The sequence below is a fragment of the Miscanthus floridulus genome, chromosome 5, assembly GCF_019320115.1.
Source record: "Miscanthus floridulus cultivar M001 chromosome 5, ASM1932011v1, whole genome shotgun sequence".
NCBI classification, from domain to species: domain Eukaryota; kingdom Viridiplantae; phylum Streptophyta; class Magnoliopsida; order Poales; family Poaceae; genus Miscanthus; species Miscanthus floridulus.
Window position 1 is genome coordinate 2,185,457 of NC_089584.1, and position 16,626 is coordinate 2,202,082.

General features: G+C 46.1%; 2 protein-coding genes across 9 annotated transcripts; both read right to left on the bottom strand.

Annotated features, from left to right (window-relative positions):
• Nucleotides 1-5,204: 5,204 nt before the first annotated feature.
• LOC136451315 (aquaporin TIP4-4) lies at nucleotides 5,205-8,671 on the bottom strand. Of its 3 annotated transcripts, XM_066452029.1 has the most exons (3): nucleotides 8,419-8,667; nucleotides 7,712-8,340; nucleotides 7,404-7,593 (listed from the first exon to the last, which is right to left on the bottom strand). In XM_066452029.1, exons 1-2 carry the CDS (start codon nucleotides 8,543-8,545, stop codon nucleotides 7,712-7,714), a joined length of 756 nt encoding a protein of 251 aa, XP_066308126.1. In that variant the 5' UTR covers nucleotides 8,546-8,667; the 3' UTR covers nucleotides 7,404-7,593. The 3 variants fall into 3 exon arrangements, with proteins under 3 accessions (XP_066308125.1, XP_066308124.1, XP_066308126.1); XM_066452028.1 differs by lacking the exon at nucleotides 7,404-7,593 and adding an exon at nucleotides 5,205-5,343 and having other exon boundaries at nucleotides 7,712-8,671; XM_066452027.1 differs by having other exon boundaries at nucleotides 7,367-7,593; nucleotides 7,712-8,671.
• Nucleotides 8,672-10,780: 2,109 nt separating this feature from the next.
• LOC136553277 (uncharacterized) lies at nucleotides 10,781-16,129 on the bottom strand. Of its 6 annotated transcripts, none has more exons than XM_066544664.1 (14): nucleotides 15,991-16,129; nucleotides 15,767-15,833; nucleotides 15,224-15,362; nucleotides 14,629-14,888; nucleotides 14,447-14,484; nucleotides 14,263-14,342; nucleotides 14,108-14,175; nucleotides 13,194-13,461; nucleotides 12,747-12,859; nucleotides 12,590-12,655; nucleotides 12,211-12,301; nucleotides 11,834-11,898; nucleotides 11,536-11,573; nucleotides 10,781-11,448 (listed from the first exon to the last, which is right to left on the bottom strand). In XM_066544664.1, the coding sequence occupies exons 1-14, from the start codon at nucleotides 16,017-16,019 to the stop codon at nucleotides 11,259-11,261; spliced, it is 1,512 nt and encodes a 503-aa protein (XP_066400761.1). In that variant the 5' UTR covers nucleotides 16,020-16,129; the 3' UTR covers nucleotides 10,781-11,258. The 6 variants fall into 6 exon arrangements, with proteins under 6 accessions (XP_066400761.1, XP_066400762.1, XP_066400764.1 ...); XM_066544665.1 differs by having other exon boundaries at nucleotides 15,941-16,005; XM_066544667.1 differs by lacking the exon at nucleotides 15,767-15,833 and having other exon boundaries at nucleotides 14,629-14,944.
• Between the last annotated feature and the right edge of the window lie 497 nt (nucleotides 16,130-16,626).

Here is a 16,626-nt window from a genome sequence, read left to right on the forward strand (position 1 = left end):
CTTGGCTGTGATTGTGTTCAAGGTGGTTGAGGCGTCTGAGATCAAAAAATAATCCTCTGATGCGGCCAGGAGGATCCCACCCCTTGTTTGCGAGGTCGGTAGGAAGGCAAAGTTATTAAGGAATTTAGGTCCGAGAGTGCGAGCTATCATAGCTTGGTCGATGTTCTATAATTTCATTTCCTACAGATAGACTATGGTGCACTTTGTTTCACGAACAGTTAAATTCACGGAGTCACGCCTCGCGCCATCATTGAGGCCTCGTACATTCCAGCTCAAGATTTGGCAGCTGCTTTGTGTCATTGTAGAACTGATTCATCCCAAGGTTAATCAGCGAAGGACCAGCTAGGCTGACACAGGGCGTGGGGCGGCGTCATCAGAGAGGCCGCAGAGGGCAACTAAGGCCTTGATCACCATGTCAAAGAGGGGTCCTTTAAAGAGGTTGAGGTAGTGCTGTAGGTTTTCCTCAGGCGTCATGTTGGCATCTTGGGAAATGCCGAGCTTCTTCATGAGCACCTGGCGTGCCCAGCAGGCAGCGTTGCCACATGGCCAGGCAATGGCCGCCAACTGAGCACTACGCCACAACGGCTTGGGAGGATCCTTCCTTGACTTACAATGGCGTATGGGTTGTTGGTTGCCCAACGGGAGCAGGGGTGGGGTCACTGCACGTGTGATGCCCCTGATGAAGGACGAAGTTGGTGAAGCGATCCTCACAGGGCTAGATGGTGGCGAGGTTGCGTCCTCTCTAGTTGGCATTTCAGTAGGATGTTGAGTAAGATGCTGTGCCGGTGGCTCAGCTACGGCGCGAGGGCGCCTAGAATAGACGAACCCTGGGATGAAGCGGCATCGTTCACGTGCCAATAGTGAGTCAAGCATTACCATCTTCGGTGATTGCGGCGATTGGTGGTGGATGTTGTCATCGCCTCCTTCCTGGCCAGGCGATCTGCAACGCTCGCATGAGATAGGAGACACCGGGCATGCGGGGAGAGTCTTCGGTTCAGAGCGCGCCCTTCTGGAGCCACACGTGCGTGCCACGCGCTCCCTGCTTTGGCCGGGACACCCAGCTTCCCAAACTAGGCTCACGCTCCATTGACGCCTTAGGGGGCCTTACCTAGCGTTGAGGCCCTCCCGCGAAGGGGCCTGTTCTTGGTCAGTCCTCCCGCTAGAGGCATCTGGGGGTGTGGGATGCTGCTAGGCTCCAGGAATGATGCCATCGAGTGTTGCAGATGTCCTGGAGCAACGGCCGGTGCACGGTGGAGAAGTCGAGTTTGCTGCCATCATGGAGCCGAGGGCCACCGAGGCGACGACATCGTTGCTGAAGTGCCGGTGAAGTTCCCCATGGCATGAGCTGCCATCTCGATGATGGCCGTGCCTCGATTTCGAGTGCACCCGCTCCCTGTGGGGGCGCAAAAGGCTACGCAAGAGTCACAAACTCTAGTTATCACCCTTATGTTCGTGGTGGCCCCGACGTTCATCGTCGTGGCGGGTGATGGAGGAGTTCTCAAGCAGACGGTTGTGGCGGTCTCGAGGTAACCTCTTGTCGTCGATGATGCCATATTGCCAGGTGTAGTTGTGCGGGGTAATTCTTCCATCTCTACCTTGAGGGTCCTCCACCGGGTCCAAGTGCACCAATACCTTGAAGGTCAGGTCTTGGCGGCCATGGGCAGGTGGGGGAGCATCTCCGTCGTGGAATTTAGCCATCCTGCCACAAAGGGTCAGCCATGTTACCTTAGGGATGTCAGAGGGATTATGCGTCCAAGCCCATAGGAAGAGGCCTCTGGTATCCTTTCTGTCCAGCAATATCTTGTCGACGTAGTCCAGCTCGCAGGCACGCGCCATTGCCCTTTGGCGATGCTCTCATTCTAGGCGTGTAGAGGGATTCCCTCTAGGCAGAGTCAGACGTGGTGCTGAAGGCCATAGAGGTCCCCATAGGTAAGCAGCCACCACGGCTTGATGAGGATTTCTAGGTTGCCGTGGGGGAGCCAGTCTTGGTTCACAGCTTCATCACGTTGATGATGGTGAGTGAAATCGATGAAGAAGTCCTCTGAGAAGTGCTTGACGACGAAAACGTCATTGGGCAGCACTCCGAGCCTGGAGCAGATAGTCCTCTTGATCGCCTCAGGCTCAACTCCCGATCGGGTCCAGCCAATCCAGGTGACCACAGCATGGGAGGACAAATGTTCTAGTTCTGCTTCCATGTCGCGAGTGGAGGAGGCCACCGCCGAAGTCTCCTCCAGATGAGCAGCGGCATCTCCAGGTCATGCCATCTTAGGCAGGGAGAGAGGGGGGAAGTCATGGAGGCTGGGCGGTGGAGGCAGGGGCGCAGAGGGATGTGGGGTGGTGAGCTTCCGGGGCTTCTTGCAGTGACAGGCTTTTATGCCCCCAGCCCTTGCAGAGGAGGCATCTCACAGGATCCCTGCAGTCAGAGGCAGCGTGGCCGTAAGCAAGACAACGGTAGCATTTACCTTTCATGTGTTCGTGTAGGCTCCCATTAATGCAAAAGCTAGATGAAGCGACCCTGGTGGACGAGGAGCTGTAAAGCTTGGTCGACTTGAATTCGGAGCTGCGCCACCAGTACTTTCGCTGCACCGGAGTCCACTCCTCTTCCTCTGGTTCTGATGGCTCAACAGCAATGGCACTTGAATGTGCGGCAGGAGCAGGTAGAGTTGACACAGCAGCATCCAGCTTGCATCCCCCACGGTTAGGAACTCTAATGTAGGATTTTGCCGGTGTAGCGCCGGAGGGGGAGTGAATTTTGTTGGTGAGGAAGCAGACATGCAACGAAGCGGACGTGCTTGGAAGGGGCATCGGGAGCTAGGGCGTAGGTACCCGAGCAGGCGGCCTGGCCACGATGGACTTTAGACGAGGCCGGCCAGTGGCCGTCGTAGGCGCCTCAGCTGCGGGGCGATGGGCGTGTGGATCTGAGTCAGGGACTTGGGAGAGGCCATGGGAGGGAGTCTCAGCTGGGATCTGGTGACCGGCGCGAGGGTAGCTGGAACGTACCGGAGTTGCAGGGGGGAAGGGGTTAACGACAGCGGATCTAGGGGCGGTCGCCGCGCGGGCGGCGCGAGGGGCTGGGGTTGGGGCGGGTGGTGGAGGTAAGGCGGATCGCAGGGTAGTAATGTGTTTCAAGAGAAAGTGAGTTGTGCCATTTATTTTATATTGTAAGTTTTTTACAAGATATTTGGAGGATGACATTCCTAAGGAAAGGAAATACGTGGGTGCTTTTGGAACAAAAGAAAGGAGATTTCCATTCCGGAGGAAAGGAAGCGAGCGATCAGAACCAATGCAAATCTGGTTGGCTCATGACGGCTGCATGCGCTCTTCTCGCCTTGGATAGAGAGAGAGAGCTAAGAACGTCCAGGAGAGAGAATGGATGCAGTTAATGAATGACAGAATATCTATTTTAGTCCCTCAACTATTACTCAAGGCTCGGTTTGGTTTCTAAATTTTCAAAACGATCATTTTAGTCCTCAAACTCTACTTTTAGGCTCAATTTCATCATATAATTGTGAAGATGATCGTTTTAGTCCTCAAACTTTGCATTTTTGGCTCAATTTCATTTATAAATTATCAAAGTGTATTTTGTTCTTAAAACTTTTATTTTCAACTCAGTTTTGTCTACGTTCTATGTGGAACACTGCACTGTTGCACCTGATTAGCTCCAACACCACCAGCGATTGAAGATAGAAAAATAATATTCATCCAAAAACTATTTTGTGGCCATTAATAATTCCAAGCTGTTATTTTTAGTGTTACCTTATAATGGTACCATACATACATACATATATATATATACATACATACATACATATATATATATATATATATATATATATATATATATATATATATATATATATATATATATATATATATGATATTTGTGAGAGCAATTATAGTTGCATCAAACATTACTTATTCTTTAAGAACACATGGATATATTGAAACAATAGCAAATCTATAATTTTGGTAATTTATGGATGAAATTATGCCTAAAATATAAAGCTTTTTAATAGACAAAATTGAGTTGAAAATAAAAGTTAAATGCACTTTGATAGTTTATGGATGAAATTGAGCCCAAAATACAAAATTTGAGTATTGAAACGACCATCTTCGTAGTTGTAGGATGAAATTGTACTGTAGCTTCATGAATTAGTGCACCTTTTTAAAGCTATCATCATATTATGCGTTTTGCAAGGAATTGTCAATTCAATTACCGGAAAAAAGCCCACTTTTTAGCTGGGATTTATATTTGTGTTATTCCTTTATAATTGGTCCTCGATCGGTTTGGTCAGGAGCTGCTGCCATCTTCTAAAACACGAGAATAGGAAAAACACAGGATTAAAGTTGCATGCCACTTGCAATTCTTCAGGAATTGGAAACACATGAAATCTCTAACGAAGCATTTAGGTACAGCACACGAGAAACACAGGAATTAGAAGAGAGATAGACACATAGGAAAGTTTCCAATAGGTTGTTGGCCTCAGGTTAGATTTTCTCTAAATTTTCTCTAGATTCGGTCATTCCATAGGAATTTTGTAGGAGTTCAAGATAACCAATCCTGTGTTCCACAGGCCCTGTTCGCTTAAACTTATCAGTCATGGTACAGTATTTTTCTCTCACAATGAAACAACATTAGCCGGCTTATCAGCTGAAAAAAAAAACACTAGCCGAACAGCCCCATTATTCCTCCATGAATCGGGCCTTGTTTAGTTGGGTGAAATTTGGGAATTTGGCTACTGTAGCACTTTCGTTTTTATTTGGCAATTAGTATTCAATCATGGACTAATTAGGCTCAAAACATTAGTCTCGCGATTTCCAACCAAACTGTGCAATTAATTTTTTTTCATCTACATTTAATGTCCCATGCACATATCGCAAGATTCGATGTGATGGCTACTGTAGCACTTTTTGGAAAAACTTTTTGGAACTAAACGTGGCCTCATTTGTTCCAAAGGGGGGCCTAGCTGGGATAAATATTTGTGCTATTGGCCCTGTTCGCTTAGCTGAAAAGCCAGGTTGAAAAATATTATTGTCTGATTTGTTGTGAGAGAAAACACCGTAAAAAAAAATACTGCTCATAACATGGTTGCTTTAACTGTGCTCGATCAGTTTACTGTTGTCATCTTCCAGTACACGTTACCAAGCGTCCAAGCTAAGCTTCGTAATGCATGTGAGAATGAGATGGTACCCGCCGGACAGCTCCAGAGTCACTGGAAAAAAAAATCCGAATTGTCACCGGTAACCGGATCCCGTCGCGATCGCATCTGTCACGTCCGGCTTCGGCAGCGGAGCACATTCCGATCCACAGGGCTGGCTGTCCAATTGCAAGATGCGATCCACCTACAATTCCAGGGGTGTTTAAATCCATGAGAAAAAAGCGAAGCGAGGTCGAGAGCCCCGGCGTGGTTTTTTTAAATAATATGTTTTTAATGATTAATTGCTAGTGTAAGAATTGTGGATAGTCTATCGGCGTCCCAGCAACCGATAGGCCCTTCTGTAACCGGGTGGATAGAACTGTACCGTGACTGCTCTTGTGTGGACACTGCACCGTGGCTGTTATCGGGGTGATTAGCATATCGGCTCTCCACTGGCCGACAGGCACTAAAACATAACCCGGGGCATCACATGCATGCGGATGTACCTCCATCGATGATGATCGACCATACCGTGTCATGAAAAGATGGCCATGATGCACAGTAGAACCATATTTTTGTCTTCAATATGTTACTGCTCCCTCCGTAATTTTTTATTCATCGTTCACGTTACTGATTAATCAAACATCAAACGTACTCAACTTTTACTAAATATAAAATAAAAATATTAATATTTATAATATATAATTAGTATTATTGATAGATCTTTAAATCTATTTTTATAATAAATTTATTTAGAAATACAAATGTTACTAATAATTTCTATAAATCTAGTCACGGTTAAAAAAGTTTGACCCGTATACATCCACACTTAACAAGGGATAGAAAGATTTAAGTTTATGACAATTTCAAGCCTATCAGACCCCAGGTTGAACTGGGGTGAGTGATGGGACATGCTGCCATCATCACCCACGTTTTAGGAAAAATTAGTTAAAGATCACGACATTTGGAAAATATCATCGAAAGACGTCCGTCACATGAAATACCATAGAAAGAAAGAATGAACCGTTACCTTGAAATAGCATTATGTCACGGTGTCTGTTGTTGCCGTGAATCCCTCCGATGAGACACCTTTCTTCCTCAATCCACTGGCCTAGTTGTGCATGGTGGCATGCTCTAGATCACCTACGACGGGCTGCCTGTGCCTGGTCCAACCACAACACCCGCTCCTGCCGCGCTCATCATGTCCGCAACATGCGCCACGCTTGGCCTGCCGCGCTGCCAGCCACCGCACCTGTGAGTCATCCAAAAGTCGCGCCCTCGCTCTGTCTCTGCGGAACGCCATGGCCATGGATGCCAAGCTCGGAGCCGTCGATCTGTTCTCGCCACCACCATTCCCCACCGTACGCACCACCACTGCTGAGCCATGTGCCCCACCATCTCCGCCAGCATGTTCTCACCCCTACGCACGCCAGCAAACTACTTCGGGCCAGAGCCACGGCATGTCGCCAAAACTGTTGCTTGCGCCGCCATGACCGGCTCTCGGTCTGCCATCGTTGTTCTTGTGGGTGGAGACCACCAGCACCTCGCCCAAGCGTACCACCACGTCCGTGTCCGTCCGAACTTCTTCCGACCACGGCTCACCTGAATAGGGCAAATCTGCGTTAGGACGCTGCATCCCGCCGCCGCCAATGCGCCATTCCTACTGCTTGCCATGGCCGCGGCGCGAGGAACTCTTGCAGAAAGCTCCAACCGGGCCGCTCCACCAAGCCAACTACACCGCCGCGTCCGCCACCACCGCGCGCGCCTCCTTGGCTAAAACTCCGGCGGCAGCCCTACTTTGCCGGGCGCCTCCGCCCTGCTCGACGCCGGTCGTCGACGCTTACTGCATGGTGAGCCGCCCCATCCGATCCTACTCAACCCCGCACAAGCTGTGCCCAGAATAGCCCCTCTAGCTCCCCCACACAACTGACGTGTACCCGTGCCCATCTTGTAGGCACCGGGTTCGCCATTGCCGCATGCCGCCGCCGTCGCCCCTGCTGCATGTCGCACGGGCACGGCACCATGCCGCTATGAGCCATATCCGGCCGCGCCGCTGACATTGATAGGTGCGACTGGTACAGTCACCGCCGTCGTGCCCTCCCCAGGGAGAATTGGGCTATGCGCGTACGCCGACGCGTGTGCTCTGTTTCTCTGAAATGGGGAAGAAAGGTGCCTTGACAGAGGGATTCACGGCAATAGATGCCACCGTGACGGAATGCTATTTGAAGGTAACAGTCCATTCTTTTGGTTGTATTTTACGTGACGAACGTCTTTCAATGGTATTTTTCGAATGTTGTGATCTTTCGATGCTACGAAACCAGTTTTCCCTAGAGTTAACCAACCTCATCAAACAATAAATGAATCGGCTTCTCACATCACCTAAGACTAGGCACTGTGTGCTCGGATGTTGAAAAAGTATTCTCATGCCATCTCTACCGATGTTGAGACTTTGCTTCTGCATACAATGTTCATTCATAAATATAAATATAAATATAAATATAAATATAAATATAAATATAAATATGGTTCTAAGACTCTACTGCATAAGTGTTAAATAATATAAATATGCCTACCTAGAACTCGGTGTCATCCCTAGGAAGCGGCTCGTGTCCGCCCTGGGAAATGAAGAGGCCATCATAGACCAGCCCAGCGAGAAGGCCACCGATAAGAGGCCCGACCCAGTAGACCCAGTGGTCGGCCCAGACCCCCTCCACGAGCGCGGGGCCGAAGGAGCGCGCGGGGTTCATGGACGCGCCGGAGAAGGGCCCGCCGGCGAGCACGTTGGCGCCGACGACCAGCCCCACCAGGAGCGGGCCCATGCCCCTGACGGCCCGGCGCGGGTCGACGACGGTGGCGTAGACCGTGAAGAGCAGCGAGAAGGTGAGCACGGCCTCGATGAGCACGCCCCGGAGCGCGCCGACGCCGGCGCCCAGCGCGTGCACGGGCACGGGCGCGCCGTCGGTGAGGAAGGCGAGGAGGAGGCAGGCGAGCGCGGAGCCGAGCAGCTGGGCGGCCACGTAGAGCGCGGAGCGGAACAGCGTGATTCGGCCCGTGGCGGCGAGGCCGAGCGTCACGGCCGGGTTGATGTGGCCGCCGGAGACGTGCAGCCCCGCGGACACCATGACGGCCACCGCCAGCGTGTGCGCCAGCGCCACCGCCGTCAGGCTCACCACCGTGTCCCCACCGCCGCCGGCCAGCTTCCCTTCATGCATGCATGGTTGCACATGGTCGAGCTCTCTTCTTAGACTAGCTAGAGGGGAACAAATAATATGCCTCGTACCTGTTGCCATGGCGGAGCAGACGCCGGCGAAGACGAAGAGGAAGGTGAGGATGAGCTCGGCGAGGACGGCGCGGACGCAGCCGGCGTCGGAGGCCTCGCGGTGGTGACCAAGAGCGAACTTTGCCATGGCGGGCGCGGGATGGCTAGCTAGCTAGTGCTGAAGTGCTGATCCGATATGGATGGAGATGGAGGAAGTTTGTTGGATCTTGGTGAGTGCTGAGTGCTGACGGCTGACGATATATGGGGAGACGGATCGGAGACAGATGCATCCATCCGCAAGCGTCGTAGCAGCCTAGTAAAGCGCGCGAGACTGTTTTGTTTTTGGAATAGCTGAAACTAACACGCGGTTAGTTAACTTATGGTATGCATGCATGTATATACTCCTATCTTTCAGCTGCCCTGCCTGGTTATATATATTATGGCCACTGATTTTTTTATATCATCTTCAAGCTTCAGCATGGGCAGGGAAATAGGAGTATAATCTTTTTTTATAAGGAGTATAATCTTATCACACTCTATATAAATATATATTTTATTATTGTTTTGTACCAATCGATCGACTCCATTGAATTGTACAGTGCGTGACAAGGACACAAGGAGCTGCTGAATTTGTTAGTCAGACTGGCAAAGGTGTGATGATGCAGTGTCATGCATGGCGCGCGATCAATGCATGATGCTGAACAGGGAGGGAGTAACTATATATATACTGTATATATATGGGGAATAATAAAGCATGTAGAGTAAGTACTATTACTAGTAGCTGTATATAGACCTGGTTTAGGCGTAAAGTTTTGAGGTGTCACGTGGAGTGTCGCATGGGGTGTTTGAATACTAATAAAAAAACAAATTACAGAATTCGTTAGTAATCTATGAGACGAATTTATTAAGCCTAGTTAATCCGTTATTAGCACATGTGGTACTGTAGCACTACATTGTCAAATCATAGACTAATTAGGTTTAAACGATTCATCTCACAAATTAGTCGTAAACTATGTAATTAATTATTTTTTAATCTATATTTAATGCTCTATACACGTGTCCAACATTCGATGGAGATAGGGAGTAAATTTTAGGGAGAAGAACTAAACAAGGCCATGGTATAGCTGCTTGCAGTAGTTTGGGTTGTCATCATATCGCCTAAGCAAGCAAAATAAAATTGCAGAAAGCGACGGATGCAGCGCAGCATTGGCAATGGCAGACAGAGGAGCTAGCGGTGGAGGTGGAGTTCCGAGGGCCTCTTCTCCTTCAGCGGCGGCATGATTGGATTCCCGAATCCGTCGCCCACCACTCACCGATGCATGCAATGCCACCGTCGAGTCGCGTCGCCTTCTCGTCTCCTCCCCTACCTTATACCTTATAGCTTGTCAAAGAAAGGCAGCAGTGCCAGAGATCCTAGCTTCTGACTGGCATCCACTCCTTCCTGTTGTTACCGTCGGCGTCCACAAATCTGGATAGTTATAGTTATTACGTACGTCGTTAATCTCAGCTAGAAGACTAGTACTACAAACTAAAGGCACGAATTTTGGCTGACAAGTAAAAGGAGTAAATAACAATTAACATCAGCACAAGTATATATACAACATATATGCCGGATCGTCGTCGTCAGCATGATACATTTGGATTCTGGAATCCACTTTGAGATACTGCAGCCATGACACCGGACAGAAAGGCTCACCTGCTTGTCCATAGCATCTGGACTCAGAATTTGGCCACAAACAAAGCTGCTTTTATTTCTTTCTATCGTGCACGCTTTAGTTGACCTCGCCAACCATTGTGCAACACGCACACAGACAGAGAGTAGGAACTGACTGAAATATTTGGAAAGAGAGAAGTAGAAGAATTTTCAACAATGAAGCAGACACGACGCTACAGGTGGCTGCAATAATCAAAGAAGACATACAGCACAGAAAGAGATCTTTCACTTATGTTTAGCCGCTGCCTCCCCCTAGATTGTTGGCTGTTTTGTGTGGCTTTGTTTCCCCTCCCTATTTGTTTTGGGCGGCCTATCTCTGTTGCCTGTATATAAACTCTCTTTCCCTCTTACTTAATTGCGTTCAAAAAAAAAAGAGAGAGAACTGACTGAAATCATTGGTGCAGAAAGGGATGTCTACAACTCCAAGCAGTACCAGGTAGTAGGCCAGTGGTTTCCTCCTCTATCGTTATCACCATTCACCAGCAAAGCAGGGCAATCACAGACTAGGAATATAGGATAGGACGGTCTAAGAGTGATGTGATGCACACTTCCACCCAAACATATGTTTTTTTTTCTCTTTTTTGGAATAAAGCAACAGATGAACTACACCCTTCATGGACATATATGTATATTCTTCCAAGGTAGTCGGACCAAGGAGACAAATTGAGATACATGATGAAAAGTGCAAAGAAAGCACTAGAGTAGATAGATAAGAGGAACTCAGGTCACCAGCAGAGATAGACACTGCCTGTGAGTTGACAGCACATGGAATGGGCCATATGAAAAACAAACCAACAGTCTAACACCAACTACAGGGAATCCACTACCATTGGCACGCTCGTACAATATACTCCCCCCGTCCTCCTTTTTGTTATGAATCTGGATAAACATTTATCTAAATTCTTAGCAAAAACAACGCTCTGAATCTAGATAAACATTTGTCTAAATTCATAGCAAAATCGACACTCTTTTTGGACAGAGTACACAACAGCATCCAACCACAAAACACATGGCTCAAGTCGGTGATCCAAAACAGTAGATACACCATAACACCGGACCTAAGGGCATACCGTTAATAACAAAGGTTAACACTGACTACAGTGTTTTTTTATGCAACAAGCCTACAACATGACCACAGCTACAGACCTCACTCCGTGTGCGTCTCTGTGGGCAAGGGGATCGACGAGCAGCGATAGTAGTATCCACTTTTGTCAAACTTGAACCTCTGAGAAAGGTGGACCTCATGAATGGGATATTCACCCCACTCCTCTTTCCCAAATTTCCTGAAGATATCCCGGGCATCAAAAGAATCCTTCCACTGGTTTCGTTTATTTGTACTGTCATAACAAGGCAGACACAATATAAGCGAACAATACAGCATCACCAACGGTCCAAAATGCAGCAGAAAGGGTTATAGCTTGCACCTCTTCCTATGCCGCACGTTCATCATGGTCGCGTGCAACTGCAGTGGCAAAAGAGCAACACAATTATAGCAGAATAACAAAAAAGTTATGTATGCTGTATTCAATTTAACTACGAGTCCGTTATGCAAATACAGGCACAACAAAATTGCAGTGTGTTTTGACAGGCAATGTTACTGCCCTTAAATTTTTATAACTGACAATCTCTTAGGGGAAAAGAAGTTATATATGCTAGCACCAGAAATGAGAAGGCTAAAGAACAAAATGAAGGTCTTTAACCATTTAATTAGTAATTACACACCTTCAGTTCTCTCACGTCACTTTGAAAAACTAGGCCTGACTTGGCAAAGGCGTCAGTTATGACTTCTGATAAAGTGCAAGTAGGTCAAGTGAAACATATGCATAATATGTTATCGCACTAATAAACCAATACTGATAGCCACCGTGTAAGGGTGGGGGCAAGGGTTCGGGGGTTTTCTCGGCCGGGTGAGAAGGTCCTTCTTATTTGAAATGCTGCGGGGACAGTCTTAACCCGCCCGGTCGAGTTTTTTTTTTTATAGTGACATGTATTGTACAAATAAATACACAGATCACTTCCTAGAAAAAAAATCCAAAGGATTAACAATAAGTAGACACACTATTTAAAAAATATCACTTCATCAAAGTTCAAAAGGATACTGCAAGCACGTGCTAGGCGCCCTTCGCCACCAACTTCCAGCACTGGAGCGTATACCACCCGAGCCTTAGCTGGAGAGCCTTTCATGCATGTCTGAATTTCATTGAAACTTGAAGGGTCACAAAAGATGTGTTTAAACCAATAAAAGTATTTTGAAATTACAGGCAAATATAGTATTGCTTAGACATCAGATTCCCCCTTCGGAAACCAAAAGAGAATACTGTGGACTGTCGAAAATTGTTCAGAAATGAATATGCTGCTTTTTGGTTCAGATTCTCAACCCAATGTTTTTCTTCCAGTTACTAGTCAATAAATAAGCTCTCAGTACGGATAACCTAGATACTCAAGAAAGACATATTTTCAGATCCAAAGGAAACTCACCAGACCTCTAAGCTGTATGGAGATAGGTCGATTTTCCAAAGCTTCATTTACTTGGGTAGATACTGACTGCATCCAAGAAGCAGTGCATTAAGTTGCTTATTACTGTTACATCGGCTATACATTCCTTAGTAGTTAGCACAGTCAATCATCACAATACCTGGAGCACATCCGAGGCCTTAGCTATACGATCCTTGTTCCACAACTTCAACATAAGAACCGTCAGGTGAAATGTTTTGGGTTTGATAAATATTGACTTGTCAATGCCAAAATCTACAGGTGACAAATAAGAATTCACTCAAATCCTGAAGGGAACAAGACATTTTAATTTGGAAATTCATAGAACAACAGAAGTGATATTTCAAATCCTAATCACAAGGAAAACTTTCTAGAGATTTTGTTTGAGATGGTGCTTTGCAATTTCTTTGGACATTCCAACCAAGCTATAGAACAAGTTTCAAACATGTTCTTTTTAGGTTGAGTCTTAGAGACAAGGAATTTTATATAACTACACCGAAGTTCCATAAGCAAATTGATGGTATTAACTCTAGGAATAACTCCAGCAAGGAATGCAAGGCACTTATACAAACTAGCAAAGCTTTCAAACCTGATTGGGAGCCTTTGCTACCCATTTTTGCTTCAGCAGACTCTTCTTCTTGAACTTGCAGCTTGATGGAAATACTTGAGCCATCCGCTTGCTTGTGGTCATCATCCATTTCATCAATAGAACCTTCACTTCGGCTCTCATCTTTGTCACTGTCTTCTTCCCCAAGGATCGAACTCTGGAAGTGGTTCAGTTTGTCGACAAGATCTTGGTGGAGAGCCAATGGAAGTGATATGAAATGAGAGTAGTCGAGCTGTCGACTTTGAACAGCCTGAAAAACAGGGTAAGGACAGACTAACTATTATGATCCAGTGAATAACAAAACCGGGAAAATGAGAAAACAAGCAGCGGAGATCTGCAGTGAATAAATGTTTTTGAGCTGCAGAATGGCAACAAAGAATTCAGATACCTCCAAGAGAAGGAAGTATCTTTTGACAACCGTGTGCATATAAATGAGCATGAAACTATAATAAATACTCCCTCTGTCCCAAAAAGAATGCAATTCTAGGCATGAGTCTGGACAAATCCTTGTCCAAATTCATGCCTAGAATTGCATTATTTTTTAGACGGAGGGAATAAGAGCTAGTGCACAGTACGCAGCAGTATTCACTTTCTATGTGATGCATTTGATAATTAGCACTAACAATTCTGCAGCACATGTTGGGAGCTATGTTGATCTCTCATGTAATTTTTGATATGTTATGGAGGTAGCATTAGCATTAAGCTTGTATATTTAATGATGGATGGTATAAATAAGAAGAGTTGTCAATCTCATGAAATTTGTATGTAAAAACAAACATAGCAAATTACTAATTCTCCACATCATCATAACAACGGTAAATTAAAATGTAGAATGATTCAGTAAACGATCTAAGCATGTGCCAATCATCTATTGGAGAAGTACATTGTCTATCTACCTCTTCAAGAGCATTTGCAATCATCTGTGATGCTTTTCTAATACTTTCAGCACTTTTACCTTCAAGGACTGAAAAATATTACATAGTTAGCTCTTAAACTAACTTGAAGCTTATCACATCAAGCATGATTTCAAGAAGCATGAGTGTATCTGTACCAACTGAAGTCCCCTCCCTTGATGATGGGAAGATAATTTTAACTCCAGTATCCTCTTCAATCTTCTTCTGCGTAGACCCACTACATTCCAAGGAATACAAATTATGATCAGAGATACAGTCCAAGTGTTATCCCCAACAAACATTGGTACACAAGTGAAACATATCAAGAGAAGAGATCACTACCCCTTTCCTTTCACAAAGCGTATCAGAGGAGCATCTACCTGAAACAGAACGACTGGATCTATTAACATTTCTCAAACACTGTAAGTGTAAAGATAACTCACATGTTAAGTGGGTAGATATAAAACTAAAAGTGGTTATTGAAAAAAAAAATCAGATTACTTAGACGCGTGTGAATGGTATACCTCAATAGAGGAGGAATATGTCCCAGAGACATTGGACCCAGCTAGATCCTTATTGAAGCCAGATACCTCCGCATTGTCTTCTATAACTACTTTAGTTGAACTGTATTCAAAACTTAAATTATTTTTTGACGATGAAGCTTCGTTGGTGGTAACTTCGACAAAAACATTGGTTGTTCCATCTGATGCCAAATTCTCACTAGAAGCTATGCAATCCTCTATAATTTTATTGCTTCCAGAATTTGATGTCTCAGTAGTCTCATCTGCATTGTGTGTCATTATCAGAAAGCTCAGAAATGGCAGTAGTGCGCCACACACACTAGAAGGAACAAAAGAAAGAGAAGAAATTAAAAAGGGGCAGTAAAGGAACAATTTAACACTTAATATAGATGTTGAAACAATCATGTTAGAAAAGGGTAAGTATCTCCATAGCATATAGGCGAAAGATCAGAATTAGGACACGGCAAGGTTGAAATGTATTATGTTTTGGGAATTCTGTTCCAAGGAAAGCTGAATACTTGAATGCATTGTGAATAATGATGATATTGTGTCAAGGTGCAACAAGAATGCAGGATGCGAATGGGGCGCACGCACAAACCTTTCTGGGGAACTGCTTCTGTTGAAACCGGCCTCCATCTCTGCACAGGAGACTTTCTTTTATTGTGCTTTGCCACACTGCTTGATCCTTGTGCCCCTTCCATCACAAATGAGGCCAACTTATCTCGACAAACTGGTCCCTGCAATGACCAAGGCACTAATTTAGAGAGACATCACACTGTGTGACAGAATTCTGAAGCATAACACGATGAAAAGGTGAGACGGTGAAGAATTCACTGCAAAGCTAGGATATTTTCAGGTCTGCAAGGTTGCTGAGTAAATAGGCACTTCTAATTCTGATACTTAAACTGCCATACCCAACAAATTCAGGGTCATTCTGGCAACAGTGACCGTGAATTGCGAAATTGTCACCACGATTCCTATTTCCTAGTGTTTGCATTCCACTTAAACCATCACTGTCTGCTCCGAGTTACTAACAAATCGCTGGGACCTAAAGTGTGGCTAGTACAAATCCGGTACAAAAATTAACAGGCGAACCTTGTGCGTATCATGGAGAAAAGAAATTGGGAGCAGAGCAGTTAACCTGGTGGAAGTAACGAATTGGTGAACCGGCGGCGCATGGAATCGCAGGCCGAGTGAGCCGACTAGCCCTAACGGAAACAAACAAGGAAAAGGAGGAATTAAACTGATGAGATCCTAACCGGAGGATGCGTTAGTACGAGGAGAAGAACTGGACGAGGAGAGGATTCGTTATTACGAGGATGCGCCGGGTAGGAAGGTACGGGGGAGCGGTGAATCGGGACGCACCTTGCGAGGAGTGACCTGCAGACGAACATGGGCGGCCTCGAGCCGTGCGAAGATTTTGGCGACCTCGTTTACCGACGGCCCGGCGGACACGCGGCTGGATCGGGCGCGGCGGCGAGTGGACGTGCGGCTGCTCCCGTTAGAGAAGTATAATAGCAGGCTGACTAAATATTGAGGTGCAGGAAAGAGGGGAGAAGAGAGAGGAGAAATGTGCTGTAAGCTTACAGTCGGTTTGGATACAATAACTAAGAAAATTTATGAGAAAGACAAATGTACCATGTATTAACTATAAAGAGCTAACTACTATATAAGTAGACTAAGAGAAGACTATAAAAAAACCTTACGACCTGCAAATCAACTGTATTATTAACTTGCTCTTAACGGCGAGCGGCGACGGGCGACCTCCGGCCCGCAGGCTTCTCTCTGCAGCGACCGTGGGTCCGTGGCTGGTTTATTTATTTATTTATTGTGTGTGTGTTATGTGATGGTTTAATGCCGGATGATTAGCGAGCTCTCGCCTCCTGTTGTCCGCATCGACTATCTCGGTGTTTTACCCTTACAAATTACAATTGTTGAAATTGCTGCACTAAGTGACTAACCTTTCACTGCTATGTCTCCTTAAATCTAAGTACGGGGAAG